Source organism: Anticarsia gemmatalis, chromosome 28, assembly GCF_050436995.1.
Source record: "Anticarsia gemmatalis isolate Benzon Research Colony breed Stoneville strain chromosome 28, ilAntGemm2 primary, whole genome shotgun sequence".
NCBI lineage: Eukaryota > Metazoa > Arthropoda > Insecta > Lepidoptera > Erebidae > Anticarsia > Anticarsia gemmatalis.
Window position 1 is genome coordinate 1124434 of NC_134772.1, and position 23704 is coordinate 1148137.

The following is a 23704-nucleotide window of genomic DNA, read 5'->3' on the forward strand; positions in this document are numbered from 1 at the left end:
AGAAAGAGAGAAAGAAGGAAAGAAAGAAAATATTATCGGTATATGGTCGTCAAAAGTCTTTTCGCATTATAGTATGTATGAACTCGTAATAAAATCTCTTTGGCTTCAGGAATCACAAATGAGTACACGGTTCATTAGGTTTCTTTAAGTGAGCTCGTGAGGTACCCAAATATCGAGCTTTTTTGTGTAGAGAAAAGATTTTATTACAAGTTCATACATACTATAATGCGAAAAGACTTTTTCCCCGACCTAATATGTTTATTTTTGGCGCACAGCACCCACGCCAAACATCTTAGAAATAATTTCGACGGCGAGTGCAACTTGCGCCGAAACGTTAAGCATTTAAAGGTAAAATGCGTGTTCGCGTTAATTCCCGTATTGTATTATACATTAAACATGCAACGCGAGAGTTTAAAAGTCAGGACCGACTTTTTACGCAATTCGGAACATTTTGTTTTACAATCATATTGTCATCAAAAACATGGTTTCTTTGATAAGTAAACAAAGATGTTCGTTTTATAATACCTTCAAATATACTTGAAATTATCACTTGTGCAAATAATTATTAATTACTAGAGATACCACGTTTAGTAACAAGTTAGGACAAATGAAAAACAGAGACAGAGTAGTAGCAGGGTGGTAGTAATAGTCGAAAGGTTTAGACCCATGCAAGTGGTCGCGGGTTTGAACCCAAGGCAACACGCCAATGACTTTTCCAAGCTATGTGTGTAGATATAACAATTATATCTTAGAAACTAAGAACAAGTGATTATTATTATCACTTGTTCTAAGTTTCTAACGGTAAAGGAAAACATCGTGTATCGTATTGTGTTGTGATAAAACCTTTCATACTCAAGATTTTTAGAAACAGTTTTTTAAAGAATGCAAAGTTTCTAAACCGTCCTTGGCCAGCGTGGTGGACTAAAAGCCAAACCAATTCCTCATTCCTGGATGAGACTTTTACCCAGCAGTGGGAATGTTGACCGGGAGAGTCGATTTTTGCAAAACATTATATGTACGTTGTTATATTAAGACAGCAAATTGTGACCTACATTTTATGGAATTCTCTATATTTTCAGCATTTTTGGTAACCGTAAAACTCTTATCAACACAATTCTGAAACATTACTTGAATATAGAAGCGTTTAAGTGGTGACTAAATATTTGTATTCAGATATCATGTGTTATTGCATTTACTATTTACTTTCATGTAATACAGTAACCTTCTCTTGAGTCATCATCAACATCATCATCATCTCAGCCGGGAATCGTCCACTGCTGGACAAAGGCCTCCCCCATCGAGCGCCAATAGGACCGGTCCTGGGCCGCCCTCATCCATCGGACTCCGGCAACCCTTACCAGGTCGTCGGTCCATCTTCTCTTAAGTAATTATTATGAAATTGTATGTATTTAGGTATAACTAGATGGTCGGACGACATTGTTAAATGTGTAGGGCTGAAATGGATGAAACAAGCGGAGGACCGTATAAAGTGGCGTGCTGAGGGGGAGGCCTGTACTCAACAGTGGGTGGATACGGGCTGATTAGATAGATGTGTTTACTGTTTAGGATTCTGTATACGTAGGGAAAAACGGGACACACCAAGCTGTATCTCGTGAACCGTGATAGTTAGAAAGTTGATATTTACACAGATTATGTATTTACTAGCTGACCCGTGCAATTTCGCTTGCGTCACATAAGAGAGCCATGATTTTTCCCGTTTTTGTAACATTTTTCACTGGTGCTCTGCTCCTATTGGTTGTAGCGTGATGTATAGCCTATAGCCTTCAACGATAAATGGGCTATCTAGCACTGAAATAATTTTTCAAATCGAACCAGTAGTTCTTGAGATTAGCGCGTTCAAACAAACAAACAAATTCTTCATCTTTATAATATTAGTAGAGTATAAATGCGAAAGTTTGTAAGTTATGAATGCTAAATTAGAAACGACTAATAGCATTTTGGCCGACCCAAGAATCAAACTCGTGACCTCACGTAACTAACTGTGCGATAGGCATTCAATCTATCAACAAACAGAAAAATAAAGAAACGCTCACCCATCTCATAACAGACCTTTGTGACGCAACTTAACTTGGTATAATGCAATATTGCGAAAGCAAAGTATGTCAGAGGCTCACTATTTGTTTTGTGATAACGTTATCAAAACCAGCTGTAAACGTTTAATTAGTAGTTGTTAGCTGAATTTAATCATTTGAGTACCTACTGGGTTTTTTATTTATTTGTATTGAGATTTAACTTGGGAAATTGTTTTGGAAAAATTTGTTTGTTCTGATGACATTAATAAAATCACGCCTTTTTTATAGGGGTAGGCAAAGAACACTATTTGTTACAATCTTTAAAAACTTTTCTTCCTTCATTCACATGAATACTTACAATTAAATAAATGAAGAAAATACTTATTACTGTCCCGCTGCTGGGCAAAGATCTTCTATTTTTAATCTTAAACATATTTGTATGCAAAATAATTTGCTACAAATTATGCTTTTACAATTTTGTTATAAGACGCATAGTTTCCGAGATAGAGCGAAAAAGGTGTTTCCACCCCCTTTTCCAAGATGGCGGCCGGGGAACAAGGGTGGCGACCCCACAAACTTCAAGTTAAGCTTCTATTGAACCCCCCTACATGTTCCAAAAATAAAATTGTATCCTCTAAGAAATACAATATTCGGCCCTCAAATTGTAACATTTCAATGGACTACACGATGTTTTCCTTCACCGTTAGAATAAGTGGTAATTATTTCTAATACACTCATCATTTCTAAAAGTCACTGTATTTCAGTAATACAGACACCAAAACTGTGTAAAGAATCAGTACAACTGTTTATTGTCAACACTGCACATGTCTTTGCTTGCTATACAGGATGTTGTGAACTATTGTATTGAGTACAAAGTATCATAACATCTGTCTGTCTGTCTGTGCAGCTGGTGTTTGTATTGCGATTCGATGAAATTTGACTGTGAGATTACGGGCGAGACGATGCAAGCTATATAAGCGTTTTTTTTACGTTTTCAATGCACTAGCGGACTCGCGTAACTTCGCTTGCGTCACGTTAGAGAGAATGGGTGAAATTTTTCCCAGTTTTGTTACATTATTTACTGTTACTCTGCTCCTATTGGTCTCCTTCGACAAATATCTAGCACTGAAACAATTTTTCAAATCGGACTAGGAGTTCCTGAGATTAGCGCGTTCAAACAAACAAACACTTCAGCTTTATAATATTAGTATAGATTAAGGTGCTAAACTGGGCAATGCACAAGATTTTTGACAGTTTACTTAAAACAAGTAGTCGTTTATTTTTTTTTGTGCAACCTAAATGCAGGCCTAGAGGCGGCTTTACAATTTTCTTGATCGAAATCGATGACATATGGTGATAAATTAAATGTCAGGAAATGACATAAGACATTTTATTTAGAAATCACGCGACCACAACACCTGGGAGTCATCAAATTCTCAAAGATGTTATCAAGATAATATTAATCTTAACTTGTATATTGTCGGAAATAGCCTGTTTAAAGCAGTATATTGATTGTGTCTGATAACCTTATCACTTTGATAGTTCGTGAACAATGATCTCACAGTATTTCATTGATAAAATATTGATATTATATAGTAACATGAATGAAGTAAAAAAATCTTGTAGGGATCGTAACAAGCGGCGTTTTTTGATTAATATAACGTAAGAAATATATCATTGGACAACTCACACACGGTCATTTGATTCCAAACTAAGCAGAGCTTGTACGATGACCAAATAGCTGATAAACATACTTATATAGGTTTGCATACTTATATAGATAAATTAACAACCAGGTTCAGAACAGATACTCGTGCTCATCACACAAATATTTGTCCCGGGTAGGATTTTAACCCATCACGAGCGGCGCTACGGTTACAGCGTCATTTTCAAAGATCTTTGACAGTCGTTAACAGTAGTCAGAAGCTTGAAAGTCTGACAACCAGTCTTACCGAAAGATATCGTGTTATCACCCAGGTTGGTTGTGGAGGTCAGATAGACAGTCGCTCCTTGTAAAATACTGGTATTCAGCTGCATCCGGTGAGACTGGAAGCCGACTCCAACATAGAAGATGATTGAATAGTTCATTAAGATGAAATCATTTTATTATTGTTGACTAAGTTAAAAAATCTTATAAAGAAAGGGTAGACTGATGATCAATTTTACTACATTTTGAGAAGATGAAATCATTTTACTATTGTTCATTAAGCATGACTAAGTAAAAAATCTTGTAAAGTACATAGAAAATGTCGCGGTATTACACTAGTATATAAAACAATATGATAAACATGACAATGGACTGATAACAAATTAATATGTGATTCTAAAATCGATATTTTGGCCTTGTACACCTACTGTATAGATAAGAGAATCACTCTTAAATATACCTACTATGATTTGCGATTATAGTTCTTTTAGTCACTACTGCCGTGTGCAAGAATTTCTTGGTATAAAAGCATCCTCTATAATAAATCAATCAATGAGCCTAGCATTTCTTCCAACTATGTTGGAGTCGGCTTCCAGTCTCACCAGATGCAGCTGAATACCAGTATTTTACATAAAGTGACTGCCTATCTGACCTCCACAACCCAGTTACCTGGGTAACCTAGGTTGTGGAGGTCCACAATATCCCTTGGTAATACTGATTGTCAGACTTTCAAGCTTCTGAATACTTATTTTTATTATTTTTTCCAATCCGTTCAGTAGTTTTTGCGTGAAAGAGTTACAAAATCCATCCAGTCTCACATAGTTTTGCTTTGTGAAAGCCTGCAGAATACTTTTCACTACGGGATCTTTTTACGCGGACGAGGTCGCAGGCTAAAGCTAGTATAGTGCTTATTAAATACTACCTGACCCGCGCAACTTCGCTTGCGTCACATAAGAGAGAATGAGTCAACATTTTACCCGTTTTCGTAACATTTTTTACTGGTACTCTCCTCCTATTGATCGTAGCGTGATGATATATAGCCTATAACCTTCCTCGATAAATGGGCTATCTAACCCTGAAACAATTTTTCAAATCGGACCGATAGTTCCTGAGATTAGCGCGTTCAAACAAACAAACTCTTCAGCTTTATAATATTAGTATAGATAATGTGTGTTAAGAGCAATAAAACGATTTATTCCGATGTTTTTTCCTTTAGAAAATACCACTTACTTGAGCAAAGTCCAGTTTCCTATTACATATACATACCTATTATATATCTAGTAATCTATGTATAGTTCCTGTTATGAACGTTAGACTGAGTTTGACTGATCAAAGTCCATTGTCCAATATAATTAAACACTTAATAGCATACATACATACACACATACATACATATATACATACATACATACATACATACAAACATAACATCACTTATACCAGTTAGTGTTACTAAGGCAGAGATGTATGAATTACATCCACGTTTCGCCATTTACAATGTCGGTCCCATGTAATAGGAGGTTAGCCTATTGCCATATACCGGGAAATATCATTATATAAATTAGAAAAGATTCACAGGACATTTTCCCCCTTGGGAATCGAATCCGAACCTCACGAATGCCGTAGAGGCAAGTTTATATCCGTCGTGTTATACATTATAAGCGAAGTCTTTCTTCCAACTATGTTGGAGTCGGCTTCCAGTCTCACCGGATGCAGCTGAATACCAGTATTTTATATGGAGCGACTGTCTATCGGACCTCCACAATCCGGCATCAGTTACCCGGATTAAAACACGATACTGTTTGACAAGACTAACCCCTGGTTTACCCCTGGTTTTCATTTAGCGGTAGTTTATCTATTCAATAGCGTTTAAACTCACATAAAAAACCACTATTGAAAAGATAAATTACCGCTAAATGTACGTCAGAAACCGGGCACAAGCCTCATTTAACAGTCATGATAATTTCATGCAAATCAATGTGTTCAAATTATATTTATTTATAGTATGACCTTGTGTCGCGTGTTAATTAACTATAGTTCGGCGACCGCCATTCTCGGAATCGTATTGGTTATACGGAAAGTACCGGGTTCGAAGAATTTGTTTCCGCGTGTTTGCACGTCTAGAATGCTTAGTGTGGGGTCTTGGGTTCTAATCGACTATTCTAAGGTGTCGACTGCTGATCTCGAGGTCTCGAGTTCGGTTCCCGAGTCAGACATTCTTTGTTCTTAATAGTAGAAGTTTGGTAACGTGTCTGGTATATGGCAATAGGCTCTTCAATCTTTACGTAGTAACTACTATTATTGTTAACTAGAGGCCGCCCGCGACTTCAACCGAAACTTCTACTGTAAAAAGTAGACTATGTGTTATTCTGGGTTTTCAGCTACCTTATCTACCTACTATGTACCAAACTTCATCATAATCGGTTCAGTAGTATTCCCATAAAAGAGTAACAAACATCCATACATACATACATTCTCACAAACTTTCGCATTTATAATATTAGTAGTGAGTGTATTTCATACAAACACTAGCAAGTTTAAATTGAAATCGAATAGTTTTCATTCTTCACGCAAAATTAAAAACATTGTTTATTAACAATTTTCCACGGCTGAACTGATTTGGAAGAAAAAAATTAAACAGACCTATTTCAGTAAAGAAATTAATTTTTTTTTTCTTTAGCGATAAACTTCATACAAATCATTAGTTTCATGCCACTTGCAATAATTACTATCTGGCGGGAAATATAACATACTAACAACAACTAGCCCGTCTAAATAGTCGGTCCCGGTTGTTGTCAATTAAGATAACAGTCGTTAAGCCACGTCAAAGGTCTCCGAGCGGCCTGAACAACTTTGACACTAGGTTGACCACTAACCATACTATACGAAAAAAGTATGTGTGTTACTGTTCAACAATATATTATACTAGCTGACCCGCGCAACTTCGCTTGCGTCACCTAAGAGAATGGTTCAACATTTTCCCCGTTTTTGTAACATTTTTCGTTGCTACTCCGCTCCTAATGACCGTAGCGTGATGTTATATAGCCTATAGCCTTCCTCGATAAATGGGCTATCTAACACTGAAAGAATTTTTCAAATCGGCCCAGTAGTTCCTGAGATTAGCGCGTTCAAACAAAAAAACAAACAAACTCTTCAGCTTTATAATATTAGTATAGATTCTAATTATTTCACATTATCAAATTTAGCGATGTTATTGACTTCTACGAATGTCGTTATGTAAATATTCAAGGTTATTCATGTAAATCTGTATTTGTATAATGAATGGAGATTTATATTTCAAGATACTGATATAAACGGTCATGTCTTTTGATATTTGCATGATTTAAGAACGATTTGGAAGTCAAATTCGATATTTTCAGCCGGCAACTTATAGCTAAAGATATAACAGTGAATCCGGTGATAGAGTTCAGCCAGCGTTTACAATGTAAGTTACAAAAATGTGTTTATTTACGATTTAGTATTAGTGATCCTAAAATTATCAGTGTTCCTATAATATATTAAACAAGCTGACCCGCGCAACTTCGCTTGCGTCACATAAAAGATAATGGGTCAGAATTTTCCACGTTTTTGTAACACTTTTTACTGTTACTCTACTCCTATTGGTCGTAGCGTGATGATATAAAATATGCTTTTTTTTCACGAAAAATATTCTCAAAATTATTTATATCTCTTAATATAACGAAATCGCGCTAAGGCATATCCGCCATTTAAACAGTTGCCATGACAACGGAATTTTGTTAATTCAGTGTCATTATAATATTGAATATTCGCGACTTCGTTCGCCACCTGAATTTCCCCGGGAAATGCGTGATTTTCCCGGGGTAAAAAGTAGCCTATGTCCTTTCTCGGGTATCAAAATATGTCCATACCAAATTTCATGCAAATTGGTTAAGTAGTTTAGGCGTGATTGAGTAGCAGACAGACAGACAGACAGACAGACAGACAGACAGACAGAGTTACTTTCGCATTTATAATATTAGTATGGATTATTAAGCATCTTGTTATACATATAAACCTTCCTCTTGAATCACTCTATCTATTAAAAAAACTCCATCAAAATTCGTTGTGTCGTTTTAATACAGGGTGTAAATGACAGCTAACCGAAAACTTTACTGGTAAGTTTGTGACACTATATGCGCGAAATTTACTCCAACGATATTTCTCGGAAATTATTGGTTCTCGAGTTAGTCATTTTTGAGCTTTCAATGTATAGTGAACAACGCGATGAATCTCCGCACATGCCTACGAGATTTCTGGCGGCGGCGGCGCGCTAAGCGACGACATGTCGCGACGCGTCGTAGGTACGTACGCGTACCACCACGTCTATGCGCTCACTAGTATGCAACGCTATCATTATACAACAATCTTATGTATCGTTTATGGTATCGTAAGTAGGCCCGTATGTTACAATAGCTCATAGTAAAATTGTAAGTAGGTAGGTACCTACTTGGCTTACGTGAAATCAAACAATAATAGCAAAATGTAACCAATAATAAGAAAGTGCTAAAACAAATTGTTATCAATGTCTATCAACACGCAATTACTTGGTGTATGGCGAGAGTTTGAGTACCTTTGGATCCGGACATACAGGTGCAGATCACGCCGTGCACTTCCACGTGGTTCACCATACATAACACATCAACATTTCTTCCTATTTACGAACACAACTGCACTTCGAAAACAATAACAACAAAAATAATAACAATAAAAACACTAACAACTCAAAACCGGAACAATTACAAGTAATAATAAACAACAGTTCACACACGACACGACAAATAGGACATAACGAACGACACCGGTGAAGAGCTTCCGTCTTCCGCGAGCGAATTGCTCGAACTATCAAAGAGAGCCGCCGGCGCGGGCGCCTCTCCGCTCACTCGCGCCGCCCCTCGCCCGCGCCACCCGCTCCCTCCGCGCCGTCCGCACGCGCGCCGCCGATTTGGTGACGAGCGAATATTGATGTGGCATTACTATTTTTACTTGTCACAGTTGTTACTCGTTGCATTGTAGTTTTATTCAAATACCAAATAACATTACAAACATTACTGATGTAAGTTTCAAATACTTTGATATTTATAACATAAAATCAGATCAAAGTAAATAAAATAAACACGAAACGTTTATTTAATTAAACCATAAAAATGTAGGTACATAACAATGATAACAATCAATATCCATTAATATTCTTATCAGAGAAACTAACTTATCATAATTCATAATCCCCGGAGAATTACTTAGCATCCATTTTGCCGTATCCCATCTGTGTAACATCAACGCGCGGTCGCGGCGTCACGCGTCACTACGGCCATCTACTTTTCAAGTCGCACCGCGCTTGTATGAAGTATGAATGAGCGTGTAAATATCGAATAGGATTTTGCAAGAACAAATGGAACAAAGCGACAATACATGTTAAATTGTTTATTAGAGATTTTTATAGCGCTAAAGAATATCAATAGGATTTTTTTGTCGTTCTGTATGTATTTGTACGTGTAATAATAAGATATCACACATTTTAAATCTTATGAATGTATTTTTTATCGGAGAGCGGGATAATTAGGTATGTCATTTTCATTTTTAACATAGAACAAATACTCAGTAACGCTGCATACTAGTGAGTGTGAGGCTGACGGCTGTGTGTGTAATCGTGTCTGTGTGACGCGCGTAGGTACGCGGCGTGACGTCGACCGTCGCGGCCGGCCGCCGCCGGCGCGGTGTCGTTGGCCGCGACAGCTGATAGCGAATTTATACGTTGTTTTAATCCATTGCTGTTTTTTGTGAAAAACAGTAATATGGCGGTTTTTTTTTCATATTCATGTTGCATTGTGTAGTATTATCGAAATAATACCAAAAAAATTAAAAAAAAACGCATAAAAGTTCGGAAAAATCAAGAAAAAAGCGATGAAAATTTTCAGCGCCATAAGCACCAGAATCGTGTCTAGAATCATTTTTTTTTCGTTTTCGGTAGCCTGTCTGTTACACCCTGTATATATATACTAGCTGACCTGCGCAACTTCGCTTGCGTCACATAAGAGAGAATGGGTCATAATTTTCCCCGTTTTTGTAAAATTTTTTACTGGTACTCTGCTCCTATTGGTCGTAGCTTGATGATATATAACCTATAGCCATCCTCGATAAACGGGCTATCTAACATTAAAATATTTTTTTCAAATCGGACCCTTAATTTTTAGCTTTATAATATAAGTATACATAGATTATTTGTGCGATCCACAAATAATTGTTTTGTGTCTGGTTTTATAATATTAGTAGGATCTGTCTACCAAATTTCATCAAAGTTTTTCAATAGTTCTTGTGTGAAGGTAGTTTGGAAGAAAGTTGTTTAACACAGCTCGTTAAAGAATGTTGCATTTAAGTTAATTAAAACTTTGTATGATACGTTTGTGGGGTTTTCTCTAAAACTACTGAATTATTTCACGATTTTTTTTACTAATACAAAGCTTAATTATTCCTTTCCAACAAAATATGCTTTTTTTCACGAAAAATATTCTCAAAATTATTTATATCTCTTAATATAACGAAGTCGCGCTAAGGCATATCCGCCATTAAAACAGTTGCCATGACAACGGATTTTTGTTATTTCAATGTCATTAAAATATTGATTATTCGCGATTTCTTGACTTCACTTGAATTTTCCCGGGAAATACGTCATTTTCACGGGGTAAAAAGTAGCCTATGTCCATTCTCGGGTATCAAAATATCTCCATACCAAATTTCATGCAAATTGGTTCAGTAGTTTAGGCGTGATTGAGTAGCAGACAGACAGACAGACAGACAGACAGACAGACAGACAGACAGACAGACAGACAGACAGAGTTACTTTCGAATTTATAATATTAGTGTGGATGTGGATATATCATACAGACATATAAACAGACACGTGACTTATGACTTATGACTTTGCTTTATACTATGTAGTGAAACCATGATTCGCTCCAGTAATCAAAACCAAATAAATTCTCGTTCATTAGTTTTTCAGTTAATCTCGGACATGACAAACAGACAGACAGACAGACGCAGCGGGAACCACGATTAATAATAAATGTAATTACAAATAATCACAATCTATAATTATTTCCAATTACCTTTCACATTTCAAACGCCCGTAACCTTTTAACACTAAATAATTTAAGTTTAATAATAGTATAACTAACAAATTGTATACTAAGCCCACTTCAGTCTTATAGTGCTTAAAATAAGGTCCATTTTCCCTTGAAATATATGCGACAGTCGTTAAATTATATTATCAATGGTTTAGTTTAAGACTGATTGCTATGAAGGCAAGAGGTTATGTAGTTCGTAACTAGTTGAGACAAGTCAAGGACGATTGTACGGCCTAGTTCGGGAATTGAACCCCAAACCATTCGGAAATAACACGCTCAATACCGTCGCAGAAGTATTAACTCTTTCTCAATTGCTCTTGTGTCGTGTGGACTTTTATACAAACATATTTGGTCGGGGAAAAGTCTTTTCGCATTATAGTATGTATGAACTTGTAATAAAATCTTTTCTCTACACAAAAAAGCTCGATATTTGGGTACCTCACGAGCTCACTGAAAGAAACCTAATGAACCGTGTACTCATTTGTGATACTTGAAGCCAAAGAGATTTTATTACAAGTTAATACATGCTATAATGCGAAAAGAATTTTTCCCCGACCTAATAGATAGCAATAAAGTACTCACAATTATTTATATTAATTAATTAAAACACAATCACTTATTTTACATTGTTTTGATAAAACAACAAGCCGTTACTATGATTGATATGTGTGTAATAAGTTAATTATATAAACATACAATTGATTAATTAATCACTATATCACATGTAATCATTTATTATGTAAGTCGTTTGGCTGTCTGCGATAAACTTTTAAACTAATTTGTGGATGGGTGACCATATTATACATATCGAGTTCCTCCGTGTTTCGGAAGGCACGTTTAATTTTGGGTTGTCATTTTCAAAGATCTTTGACAGTCGTTAACAGTAGTCAGAAACTTGAAAGTCTGACAACCAGTCTTACTTAGTATCGTGTTATAACCCAACTGGGTTGTGGAGGTCCGATAGGCAGTCGCTCCATGTAAAATACTGGTATTCAGCTGCATCCGGTGAGACTGGAAGCGGACTTCAACATAGTTGTAAGGAAATACTGATGATGATGAAGGGATTTGAACAACTTTGACACTAGGTTGACCACTAACCATACGATAAATAAAATTTCCGGTAATCAAAATGAAGTAACTTGTAAATATTAATTTCAGCAATTTACTCCAATATTCAAATACCCTACAAGGCGATCTACTATCAGCAATTAAACCGAGTATTTTAAACTAATAATTACTATACAAGTGACTAAATTAACATGATCCCTGTCATAAAGAGAGTTCTTTGAACTAAGAGACCAAGTTACGATGGATACTTATGTGGGTCATTGAAACGCAAAATGTTTCTGATAACTTCATACATACATATTAGGTCGGGGAAAAAGTCTTTTCGTATTATAGTATGTATGAACTTGTAATAAAATCTTTTCTCTACACAAATAAGCTCGATATTTGGGTAGCTCACTGAAAGAAATCTAATGAACCGTGTACTCATTTGTGATTCTTGAAGCCAAAGAGATTTGATTACAAGTTCATACATACTATAATGCGAAAATACTTTTTCCCCGACCTAATATTATCACGCCGTTTGTACCAGAAGGTGTAGACAGAGGTGTGTGAAATACAGCCACGTTTTGCCATTAACAATGTTAGTCCCATGTAATAGGGGGTGCGCTTGTTATACACCAGGCACGTTACCAAACTCTGGGCTACTGCTAAGAAATATTTTAACATAAATTAGAAAATACTAATCATACTTTGCTCGACCCGGAAATTGAACCCGAGACATCATGTTCAGTGTTCGGTTACGATACTGACAGCACCACACAGGCTGTTTTAAAGTAGGTATGTGCAAAACTCTTCTGTGACTGAGTGAGTGACTGACTGACAGACAACGCGCAGTCGAAACCACTGAACGCAAGAAGCTGAAATTTGTCATGTACCTCGGAGAGAGTAGGGGAGCACTAGGAACACAAATTTCAGAAATTCCCTCCCAAAGAGAGTGGAAGAGGTGAATAACATCAGCAATAAAAAATAATGTGAAAACAATAAAACTAAAATCCACGCGGACGAAGTCGCGGCAGTTAGGAGTGTTAATAAAAAGGCAGACAATAATAATTTCCCCATAGGCTTGGTCGAAAATCAATGTCTATGGCCAGTAGTGACCTTTTACCCAAGGTCTAAGGGCCGGGTTTCATTTACGCAATGAGTATTGATTAGATTTAGTTGTGTTCGTGTTGATGAAAGTTTGGATGACAGGATATCATGGGATTTGTGTGGCTATTGGATAGAATAGGGATGTTTCCAAGGTAACAGAACATAAATTATTATTAGTCCACCAGTCAAATAATTTAAAAAATTGTATAAGACACGTATTTTTTTCATTAAAATCCGGTAAAGTGACGTACTTAAAAAGCATTAAAGTTATGGAATGGGAGCTAATGACGTCACGGTGTTGTACATTTTGTACTCTAACGTGACGTCACGTGATTTTCAACGTATCGTGGTAATCATTTGATTATGCACAAAAATGACAAATACGTGTGTAATAATTTTTCACAATCTAACTACTAACTAGATGGACTAAAAGAACAAAGTGATCGTCCCTATTGATTGGACTGCTTGCAGTATTATTTTTCGAAGCCTGTTGTAGCCTACTGCTGAGCAATGACCTCCCCCTTTCTTGCTAAATTGCCCACTGCTGGCAAGCTCCAACCAGTCATATATAAGCCTTTCTTCCAACTATGTTGCTGAATACCAATTATTTACATGGAACAACTGCCTTGCTATGTTACAAGACGATACCCCTCGTTAAGACTGGTTGTCAGAGTGTCAAGCTTCTGACTACTGATAACTACAGTCATAGGTATCGGAATGACAATTAAACGAGCCTTTCGAAACACTAAGGGACTTACTTTACTACTCAATTTTATGCTCCAAAATACAGTAAATTTAATCAGCCCATTTAACACAAGAATTTCCCATGAAGGGCGGTGCCATTGTTATCTCTATGTTGTCAATACGGTAACAAAATTCAAGGTCTGTATTTATACACGCTGCCAGACTGTTCAACTGTATGTAACGTCCAAACTGAGTATTGTTCTTTTACAACGCCTATTTTCTTTTGAAAAAGTGTGTTAAATTAAGCCAGGATTTTTGGTAAAAATATAACTTTTTTATTTTGGTCACAGTGTTTGGTTTTAAGCCGTTGCACATGCCGTCACAGCATGTACAGTTTCTTAATCCGTTACTATCTCACAGCTGGGCAAGGGTCTCCTCCTTGGGGACTTATAATGTAAAGATAGCCTATCATAACTAACAAAAAATTTTAAATGAAATTAATGAAACATAGAGACACTTAGCTAGTATTGTTATTATTATAGCGGAGTTATTAGCGGTTACCCATCAAAAGAATATTCGTGCTAAAGTTTACATTAAATCACTGATCGCTACCGTAGGTAACTCAAAAACAGCAACCAAATTGAAAACCTCATCCTTATTGGAGTCCGTTCAAAATATAATAAACAAAAAATATTTACAATCTGTATTATTTTCGTAATTCTTTGGTTTATGATAATTAGCACTCGGAAATGTAACATAAATTACTTATTTCGGCTTTTTCTAATTTTTCTTCCAATCTACTCTCGTCGCCAACTCATGTTGCCAAAATATAACTTTGCCGTTCGCGTAAAATAAACTCAGTAATAACTCCATTGCGTGTGTCATTTGACCTAGATTGACCTATTTATATTGCTAAACTTTGACCTTTTATAACACGGCTCGTGGAGGAACGATATTGATATTTTCTTTTATGATTATTACTTTATTTTGTCGTCTGCGGTGGGAGTGTACTACTGCTTAGAAGGTCTTGAGTTTGATGCTCAGGACAAACAATGTAGGAACTGTTTTACATAATATCACACCTGTTTTACCCGAATATGTAAAAAATACACACATTTAACTATAAACAATGTTAGTCCTATGTAATCGGTGGGGAGCCTATGGCCCTATACCGGTTCCAATCTACAGGCTACTGTTGAGAATATTTTAACCTGAACGAAGAAACCTATAAAATAAACCAAAAAAAGACTTCTTTCACGATAATGAATATCTATAAAAAAAATTTAAGAGCTTGTTAAGATAAAGTGACCTACAATTTTATCAATTTCACTAATAACGGTTCAGCAGTTTATCCGTAACAAGCGCAACAAACAGATTTTCGCATCTATCATATTAATACTCATTATTACTCATTCCTTCACTTTCATTCTTTGTTGTCATTCCCAAGCTAAGTTCTCTTTCTTTTGTTCCAGATCCAAACAATGGTGCTTACTTAGTCTAACGTACTTAATTAGAGCGAGACAAGAGATATACAGTCACAATTGTTCAAGCTAACACAAGATGGATCCAGGTTACTTCGATATTGAGAGAAAGCAGAACCCGAGGGAAACGGCTAATGTCTTCTCTAAGCTATGTTTTTGGTAAGTATTTAATCTATATAAAATAAATAAATCAGAACCAAAATCAAATTATTTATCAGGTGCTCCCACACAGCAGTTATAAAACGTTAGAAACTGATTTATAAAATTTGTTCTAAAATTTTATTAAAATTGTTTTGTTATCATGTTACACAATGTTGTATAACGTAATATAACTGCTATGTGGAAGCACTCATCCATTTAAGTCATAATATATGTTGGCTTCCACCGCACTTGGCCAGCGTGGTGGACTCAAGGCCTATCCCTTACCAATCGTTTGGGAGGTATTGAAAATTATTTCTATTAAAATATTGTGCTTTTTTCTTTCAGGTACACAAGATCGATATTCGTTAAGGGTAGGAAAGGTCAACTCAGCATATCCGACGTGTATAGGTTAGTATTATTATGTATGTTTGTATGTGTGACACTTAACAGAAGGTCTTAAAATGTCAACTTAAGAAATGAGTTTTGGTGCTAGGAAAAGTTTGGCGTATAGATTTTTCTAAAGAATGCTATTCGGACTCAGATTAGTTTTTTTTAAATAGGTATTTTTAAGTTATTCGTTTTTTATTCAATATTACTCGATATCTTTTATTTTTCGTGTATGACAAGATGTATGAATGTGAATGAAGCTCAACTAGTTTATAAGGTTTGTAGCAAGTGTCGTTCTTTGGCCTACCCACATAGGCCATGGTCATAATGTATGTTTATCTGTATTTTTCTACATTTTTAATAAATATTTGCAGGTGTACTCCGGGTCACAGGGCCGCTCCACGTGGTGATCAACTAGGTGTCAAATGGAAAAAACAATTAGAAAAGCGAGGTGAGTGTGAGTTTCCTTAGCGAAATAATAATAACTTATCGTCGATTATTATAATATAAAAAATAATATATTTCACAGTGTTTTACTGTTCAAAAGCTGGCTGATTTTAGTCTTAAAAAAGTCATATCATAACTTCCAAACGTCTTTTAGACTACCACCACAACCCCCTTTACAAAAAACAAAATCCAGGGCTCCCTTAAAATAACAGTTATAGCAATTTTGTATATACTTCAAAAAAAGGAGCAGGTTTTTAATTCGACAGTTTTTTTTTCTGTGTCTCATAACTCTTTTCCTATTTATCACTTGCTTCCGGACTACTACCCCCAAAAAGACACTTCTGCGCCTACTAAATGAGTGCAATAGCCCCCGTTTGAACTTATGTGGCAGATCATTTCGACAAACTATTTTTTTTTTTTTAAGATAGCAAGCTATATGTAACCTTTGATAGAACATAGCAAATGGTCGTTAGCAACTAACAGTTTACATTCTCAGAATTAACCGAGGTCGTCCTCGAATGGTCGACGTACTATACATGCAAGCTTAAAGTAAAATACTGTGTATTCCTTCACTTTTCGTTAATTAAGTACTGGGAAACAGTGCAAAGTGTGTGTTTAGGAGCAATTTTGAATTATTTTGTCTTTAGAAAATACTATGTGTTATAACAATAAATTCTAATCGTACGTCTTAGTGTGATGTTAGATAGAATATTGTCCTTCTCATGAATGAAATAAATTCAGAGGTAAGCATGTTCAACAATCGTCAAGTGACTTCTAAGGGAAGATTCATATCTGACGGAACATACGTCGCGTAACGCCAGAACTGTGTACCAAATTTCATCAAATTATTCCATTTAAAAAAACGCTTAGTGTAACTATCTTACATCCTTCCTCGGGCTTAAACAATTTTTGCACCCAATTTCATCAAATTATTTTATTTTTGTCTTCAAAAGCCATGTCTTTCCATTCCATTTCACTTAATTATTTTGTTTACCTTTCATTTCTGGGTGGGTTGAATTACTTGGTGACCTTCCGCGCCCCTCTGTCCTTGACTGTGTTTGTTGTGAGCTCGAAACAGTCATGCTTTGTTACCCTGCCATCGCTTGCTTAATATAGACATGAAAGTTTCGTGACTTAAGTTTGCTACATATTAGGTAGGGGAAAAAAGTCTTTTCGCATTATAGTATGTATGAACTTGTAATAAAATCTTTTCTCTACACAAAAAAGCTCGATATTTGGGTACCTCACGAGCTCACTGAAAGAAACCTAATGAACCGTGTACTCATTTGTGATTCTTGAAGCCAAAGAGATTTTATTACAAGTTCATACATACTATAATGCGAAAAGACTTCTTCCCCGACCTAATACTTTATTGCCCTGGCATCGCTTGCTTAATATAGCCATGAAAGATTCGTGACTTACGGTCAGTTTCTTCATCAAAAGTAATAGCTAAAGTGTAAGACTAAAGTAAAATCATTCAGCATCATTATTCATCATCATCACCATCATTCATCATCATCATCATCCATCATCATCATCCATCATCCTCATCCATCATCCTCATCCATCATCATCACCCATCCTCATCATCATCATCATCCATCATCCTCATCCATCATCGTCATCATCCATCATCATCATCCATCATCATCATCATCCATCTTCATCACCCATCATCATCATCATCATCCATCATCACCAACCATATTCATCGTCACAATCCATCATGGATGATGATGATGGATGGTGACATCCATCATCATCATCCTCATCCGTCATTAGTTATTTGGTTACCATTGTAAAAGCTCTGCTTAGTTTGGAATCAAATGACCGTGTGTGAGTTGTCCAATAATACTTATTTGTTCTAAATGTGTTTTAACACATATATTTTGTATTTGTTTCAGATAAAGGCAAGAAGCCCTCGCTACTGCTAGCGATAATACAAGTTTATGGCCTTAAATTTATTATAGGGAACTTTTTATATGCCATCATCGATGCGGGTATTAGGTAAGACTATATTTTTGAATACTGTAGACTTGGCTGCCATGTAAATTTAAGCTGCTGAAAAATATATGCAATTTCACACACTTTCGTAACACGTAACACACATTCGTAAATATATAAAGCCTTATTTTTTAATGGTAATCTTGATTTAGTAGCACTTTATCATAAAAATTAAAAATGTTTGTAAGCCGTTAGAGTTGTAAGAGTAGAGGTGTTAGACCTCCGTGCCTCGGAGAGCACGTAAAGCCGTCGGTCCTGCGCCTGACCTCTCACTGGTCGTGTCAGTTGAGCCCACCACCAGGCAAAATCTCCTGACTGCCTCCGTTGCGCAATGGTTAATGTCACCACGCTGTTACCATTACGTCGGGAGGACGTGAGTTCGATTCCCACACGGAACAGTTTGTGCGATCCACAAATAATTGTTTCGGGTCTAGTTGTACTTTGTGTCCGTTGTTTATATGTTTGTAAAAGTCCCCGCAACACAAGAGCAATTCTTAGTGCGGGAGTTGTATTAAAAAAAAATGCGCGACCACGCATTTCACTTTAAAATGCTTAACGTTTTGGCGCAGATTGCACTCGCCGTAGTACCAGGCAGATTCTATTATACATTAAACATGCAACGCGAAAATTTATTAGTCATAGTTTATTCTATGCCTTCAATATTATTTAAATTTTTGTATTTATTCCAGGTTATCAATACCAATGTGCCTGGAAGGTTTAATACACTACTTCTCCCCTGCTCACGGGGGGGTGAAGGCGAACGAAGCTTATTTATACGCTGTTGGGGTCGTTAGGTAAGTGTTGTAAACTGACTGCCTTTGTCGCGACGTCTAGGGTTCGAATCCCGGGCTGGATTTAAAATTTGTTGGAAGGTTTTTATCAGGGTCGCACTTTTTTGCATCGTGTTAAACTGTTTATACTTTTGTTGCTAGGTCTTAGGTTCAAATCCCGAGTCAGATTTAAAAGCCGTTGCTGAGTTATTTTGTTGGAGTTACATTTGCAATATTATTGAATTGGTTGGGTCAAAAAGTTGTAATTTAGAGCAGAAGTCGGTTTATAAAACCTCGTAAAACCACATAGTCCCGTCGGTCTTGGAGCTGTCGTCAGAAGTACTGGTGGCCCATCAGATTTTGAGAGTGAGGCAATAGTTACAGAGGGTAGAGGACTCAAGAAAAATGCATGGAGCAATAAAAAAGGGTCACAATCACTTAAAAAGCTCCCATATTGTTTTTGTCTTTATTTTTCTTGTATACTTTTTACACAGTTACTTGCCATGTCCCCGCAAGAGATAGCCGTGGTGCAAATGTAAATCCACCAATCTTTTTCAGCTGGCCAGTTTTAATAATATTGTAGCCATAGTCTAATTTATGACATGAGACTTTTTTTATTCCAGTTTTATGGCAATAAGCGCGGGTCTAGTGCATCCCATGTTGCTGTGGTTACTAGACATGGCTATGAAGGTTCGAGTCTCGTGCGGGTCACTTATATACAGGAAGGTAAATATCAACTTTAATTCTATTGATATAAGGATCATATAGCCTTTACATTAACAATGTGAGATTTTATGTTTATTACTTATATTGCTTTTTATTTATGTTTTTAGCGACCTTTCTGTGAAGCTAGTATACGAGTCAGCTTAAAGACTTCAAATATTTTCGTCTTGTCTTTAACCTAAGTTCCCATTTTTATATCCGTAATTTGGAGATATAGCAAATAGCATGAACCCAGAGATATTTTCGAATATTTATACCTAAGCTATAGAATTGCTGATTTACCTTCTAAAATCGACTAATTCTTATTAAATATGTCTTATCCCAAACACAAAAAACTAATAAAAGTACTTCTTCCAAAATTTTCACCTGCTACTGTACTAAAATCTAGTCTATATTTCCACTTGCAGCTACTCCGCCTAGATTTAACAGCCGGCGGCAAAGCCTCGGAAGGTCTAGCCGGCCACGTGGTGAACCTGCTCACGACGGACGCGCAACGCTTCGACATGGCGAGCCTGTTCATGATGGACCTCGTGCGCACGCCCATAGAGAGCACGCTCATCGTGTACCTCATGTACCGGCAGATAGGAGTCGCCACGCTGGTCGGAGTTGCCTTCCTGCTCATGTTCATACCGCTGCAGGGTGAGTTATTGGCCATAGCAACTTGTGACATCTTGCGGAATAATATGAAACTACTTCATGAACTGTCTGTCGGGCGCCCAAGATACCGCTGGAAGGATGTAGTGGAGGCAGATCTGAGGAGCTTCAAGCCGGGGATTGGCAAGAAGTGGCCAAAGATCGGGCAAAGTGGCGTTCTCTCGTGTCGGAGGCCAAGACACATTTTGGGTCGTTGAGCCAACGGAGTAAGTAAGTAGTACTTCATGAACTGCTAGTGAAATCTAGCGGGATGACGCGGAATTACTACGTGTACTATTGCCATCTAGTGGAAGGTCACGGAAGGCCCAGCGCAGACAGAGCGGAATAATCCTCGCGCGGTCTCGAGCATTTTCTTTACGGCTCGCGGATGTTCGAACATGCTCGCGACTGCGCGAGCCTGCGCGAGGAAAGCGTTCTAACCACTCTACATTAAACATGCCATCAAACGTGAAAGTTCGTCAACGATGGTGGTCTGGGCCATGATTATAATTGCTCTTTTGGCTGAAGAAAAATAAAAATGACGTTCTCGCTCCTTAAACTCAGTAACAACATTGAAAGTTCTCGTACGATGCCGGCGGGGACGCGAGGCCGCGCGGGGATACCCGCGAGCACGATTATTATTAAGATTTACCCGAAAATCACATATTATAACCCTCTTTTTCATTGTAAATCCCTTCTTTTTCAGGTTACCTCGGCAAAATAACAAGTAAACTGCGTCGCAAGACAGCCATGCGAACAGACAACCGCATCAGACTGATGAACGAGGTCATACAGAGCATTGAAGCCATCAAAATGTATGCCTGGGAGAAGGCCTTCGCTAGAATCATTGGAGAGGCTAGGAAGTAAGTTTCATTCTATTACCGTACTGAAGAAAGAAAGAAGGAATAAAGTTTATTTAGTAAAACCAACACAGAGACACACAAGAAAGATACATAGTACATCCCGATATAAAATGGTTGAGGATGTGTCTCACGGCTGTACCAAATAGGTACCCAGATCAGCTTAATGTCAAACACAATAAGTGCTTGACGCTGGTTTTCATCTGGGCCCTTTGCGATTCACGGATGTCACACAGTGTACTGCTAGACATGGGCCTTTAAATGTATCATGCTGGTTCAATAAGCTCGTGTTTTAGTTAACCACAGCCGCTGGTATCGATCTTTGAGGTTAAGCTACGCTTGCCGAGGTTGTTCTGTGGATGGGTGACCATCTTATACATACCGAATTCCTCAAAAGCACGTTAAATTGTGGGTCCCGGCTGTCATTTTCAAACATCTTTGACAGTCGTTAACCGTAGACAGAAGCTTGAAAGTTTGACAACCAGTCTTACCGAGGGGTAGCGTGTTATAAGCCGGGCAACTGGCTTATAACAAGAAATTTGGTAGGCAGACCCTAGGTTTAATTTATTTATTTTAATTGTTTCTTCTTTTTCAGAAAAGAAATGAACGTAATAAAAAAAATGTCCTGGCTCCGCGCTGTGATGATTTCGTGTGTCAAATTGAACACGAAAGTCGCCATATTGTTAAGCATAGTGTCATACATTTCAAACGACAACGAACTAACTGCGGCTAAAGTGTTTGTCATATTTTCATATTACGAAATATTGAAATACACGCTCGTAGACTTTCTCCCTCTCTCAATCACTTTTACATTGGAGGCTTATGTGAGTGTGAAAAGGATGCAAGAGTTTTTGCTGCTTCCCGAGGTGGATAACCAAGATGGCGTCGATCTGTTGACGATTGATGAAAAAGATGCTGTACAGAAGAATGGGGTGTTCGAGAAGATTTGTAACGGGTGAGTTGTTTAAGTATTTTATTCGGTTTTGAATTGTTTTAGCCCTGGATTTTACTTTTTTCTTGCTACAGTTGGATATTTTGTGAATATTTTCTATTGTTTGAAAGGATTGTGTTATTTTACTTTCTCATAATAGTAATGAAAATTGAGTTTCTACTTCATAAATAAAATTTTAAAAGAGCAGTGATAGTCGAGTGTTAAAAGTTGACACATTCCATGCAAGTGGTCGCAGGTTCGAACCCGAGGCAACACACCAATGACTTTTCGAAGTTATGTGTGTATTAGAAATAATTATAACATGCTCCAACGGTGAAGGAAAACATCGTGAGAAAACCTTGCATGTCTAAAAATTTGTTTAGAACATTTATTGAGGGCATGCAAAGTCCCCACCCCGCACTTGGCCAGCGTGGTGGACTCAAGGCCTAACCCCTCCCTCATTACGGGAGGAGACCCTTGCCCAGCAGTGGGACAGTAATGGGTTAAATATATTTATTTATTTAATAAAATGTTGAATATTTCCATTTTTTCTCTTAACAACGGCAGGTATTTGACTTTAGTTTAATAATTATTTGCTGTTCGTCAAACTGACTTAAATCGGATTTAAAAAATCGAAAACAAACAAAACTATTAACATTGCCCAACCTGGGTATCAAACCTACCTCCCCAGCAGTCACATACTTAAACACCATCCAGCAATCCCTTAAACATCACGTCTAATTACAAACACGATAATAGGATACAGGAATTAACGCGAACACGCATTTTACCTTAAAATGCCTAACGTTTCGGCGCAGGTTGCACTCGCCGTGGTCAATATAATACATTAAATATGCAACGCGAGAGTTTAAAAGTTATAATTACAATCATGTTTCTATAAATTTTACAAACATACAAATATTTCAGTCAACAAGCATACATAAAGTCGGAGAGCAACCTAGAACAGCTCAAGCCTCAAGTCCTGATCGCTATGAAGGACTACACAGCCTACTGGAGAAACGTGGAAGATGAGAAATTGGACGCTAAAATACCTGCGCTACAAGATATTAACCTAACTGTAAGTATTATCTATACTAATATTATAAAGCTGAAGAGTTTGTTTGTTTGTTTGATTGTTTGTTTGTTTGTTTGCTTGAACGCGCTAATCTCAGGAACTACTGGTGCGAATTGAAAAATTCTTTCAGTGTTAGATAGCCCATTTATCGAGGAAGGCTTTAGGCTATATATCATCACACTACGACCAATAGGAGCAGAGTACCAGTAAAAAATGTTACACAAACGGGGAAAATTTTGACCCATTCTCTCTTATGTGACGCAAGCGAAGTTGTGCGAGTCAGCTAGTCTTATTATATTTTGTCCACAG

At 37.1% G+C, this 23704-nt stretch overlaps 1 protein-coding gene across 1 annotated transcript in view; it reads left to right on the forward strand.

The window, feature by feature from the left end:
• Positions 1–23704, forward strand: part of LOC142984772 (putative multidrug resistance-associated protein lethal(2)03659) — a 58161-nt gene that overhangs the window by 14489 nt on the left and 19968 nt on the right. The window contains exons 2-11 of the mRNA XM_076132566.1: positions 15416–15583; positions 15911–15973; positions 16327–16403; positions 18304–18406; positions 19093–19197; positions 19797–19899; positions 20304–20535; positions 21236–21392; positions 21985–22344; positions 23248–23398. Coding sequence (XP_075988681.1) covers positions 15504–15583; positions 15911–15973; positions 16327–16403; positions 18304–18406; positions 19093–19197; positions 19797–19899; positions 20304–20535; positions 21236–21392; positions 21985–22344; positions 23248–23398 — 1431 coding nt within the window. The 5' untranslated portion in view covers positions 15416–15503. The remainder of the gene's footprint in view (positions 1–15415; positions 15584–15910; positions 15974–16326; positions 16404–18303; positions 18407–19092; positions 19198–19796; positions 19900–20303; positions 20536–21235; positions 21393–21984; positions 22345–23247; positions 23399–23704) is intronic.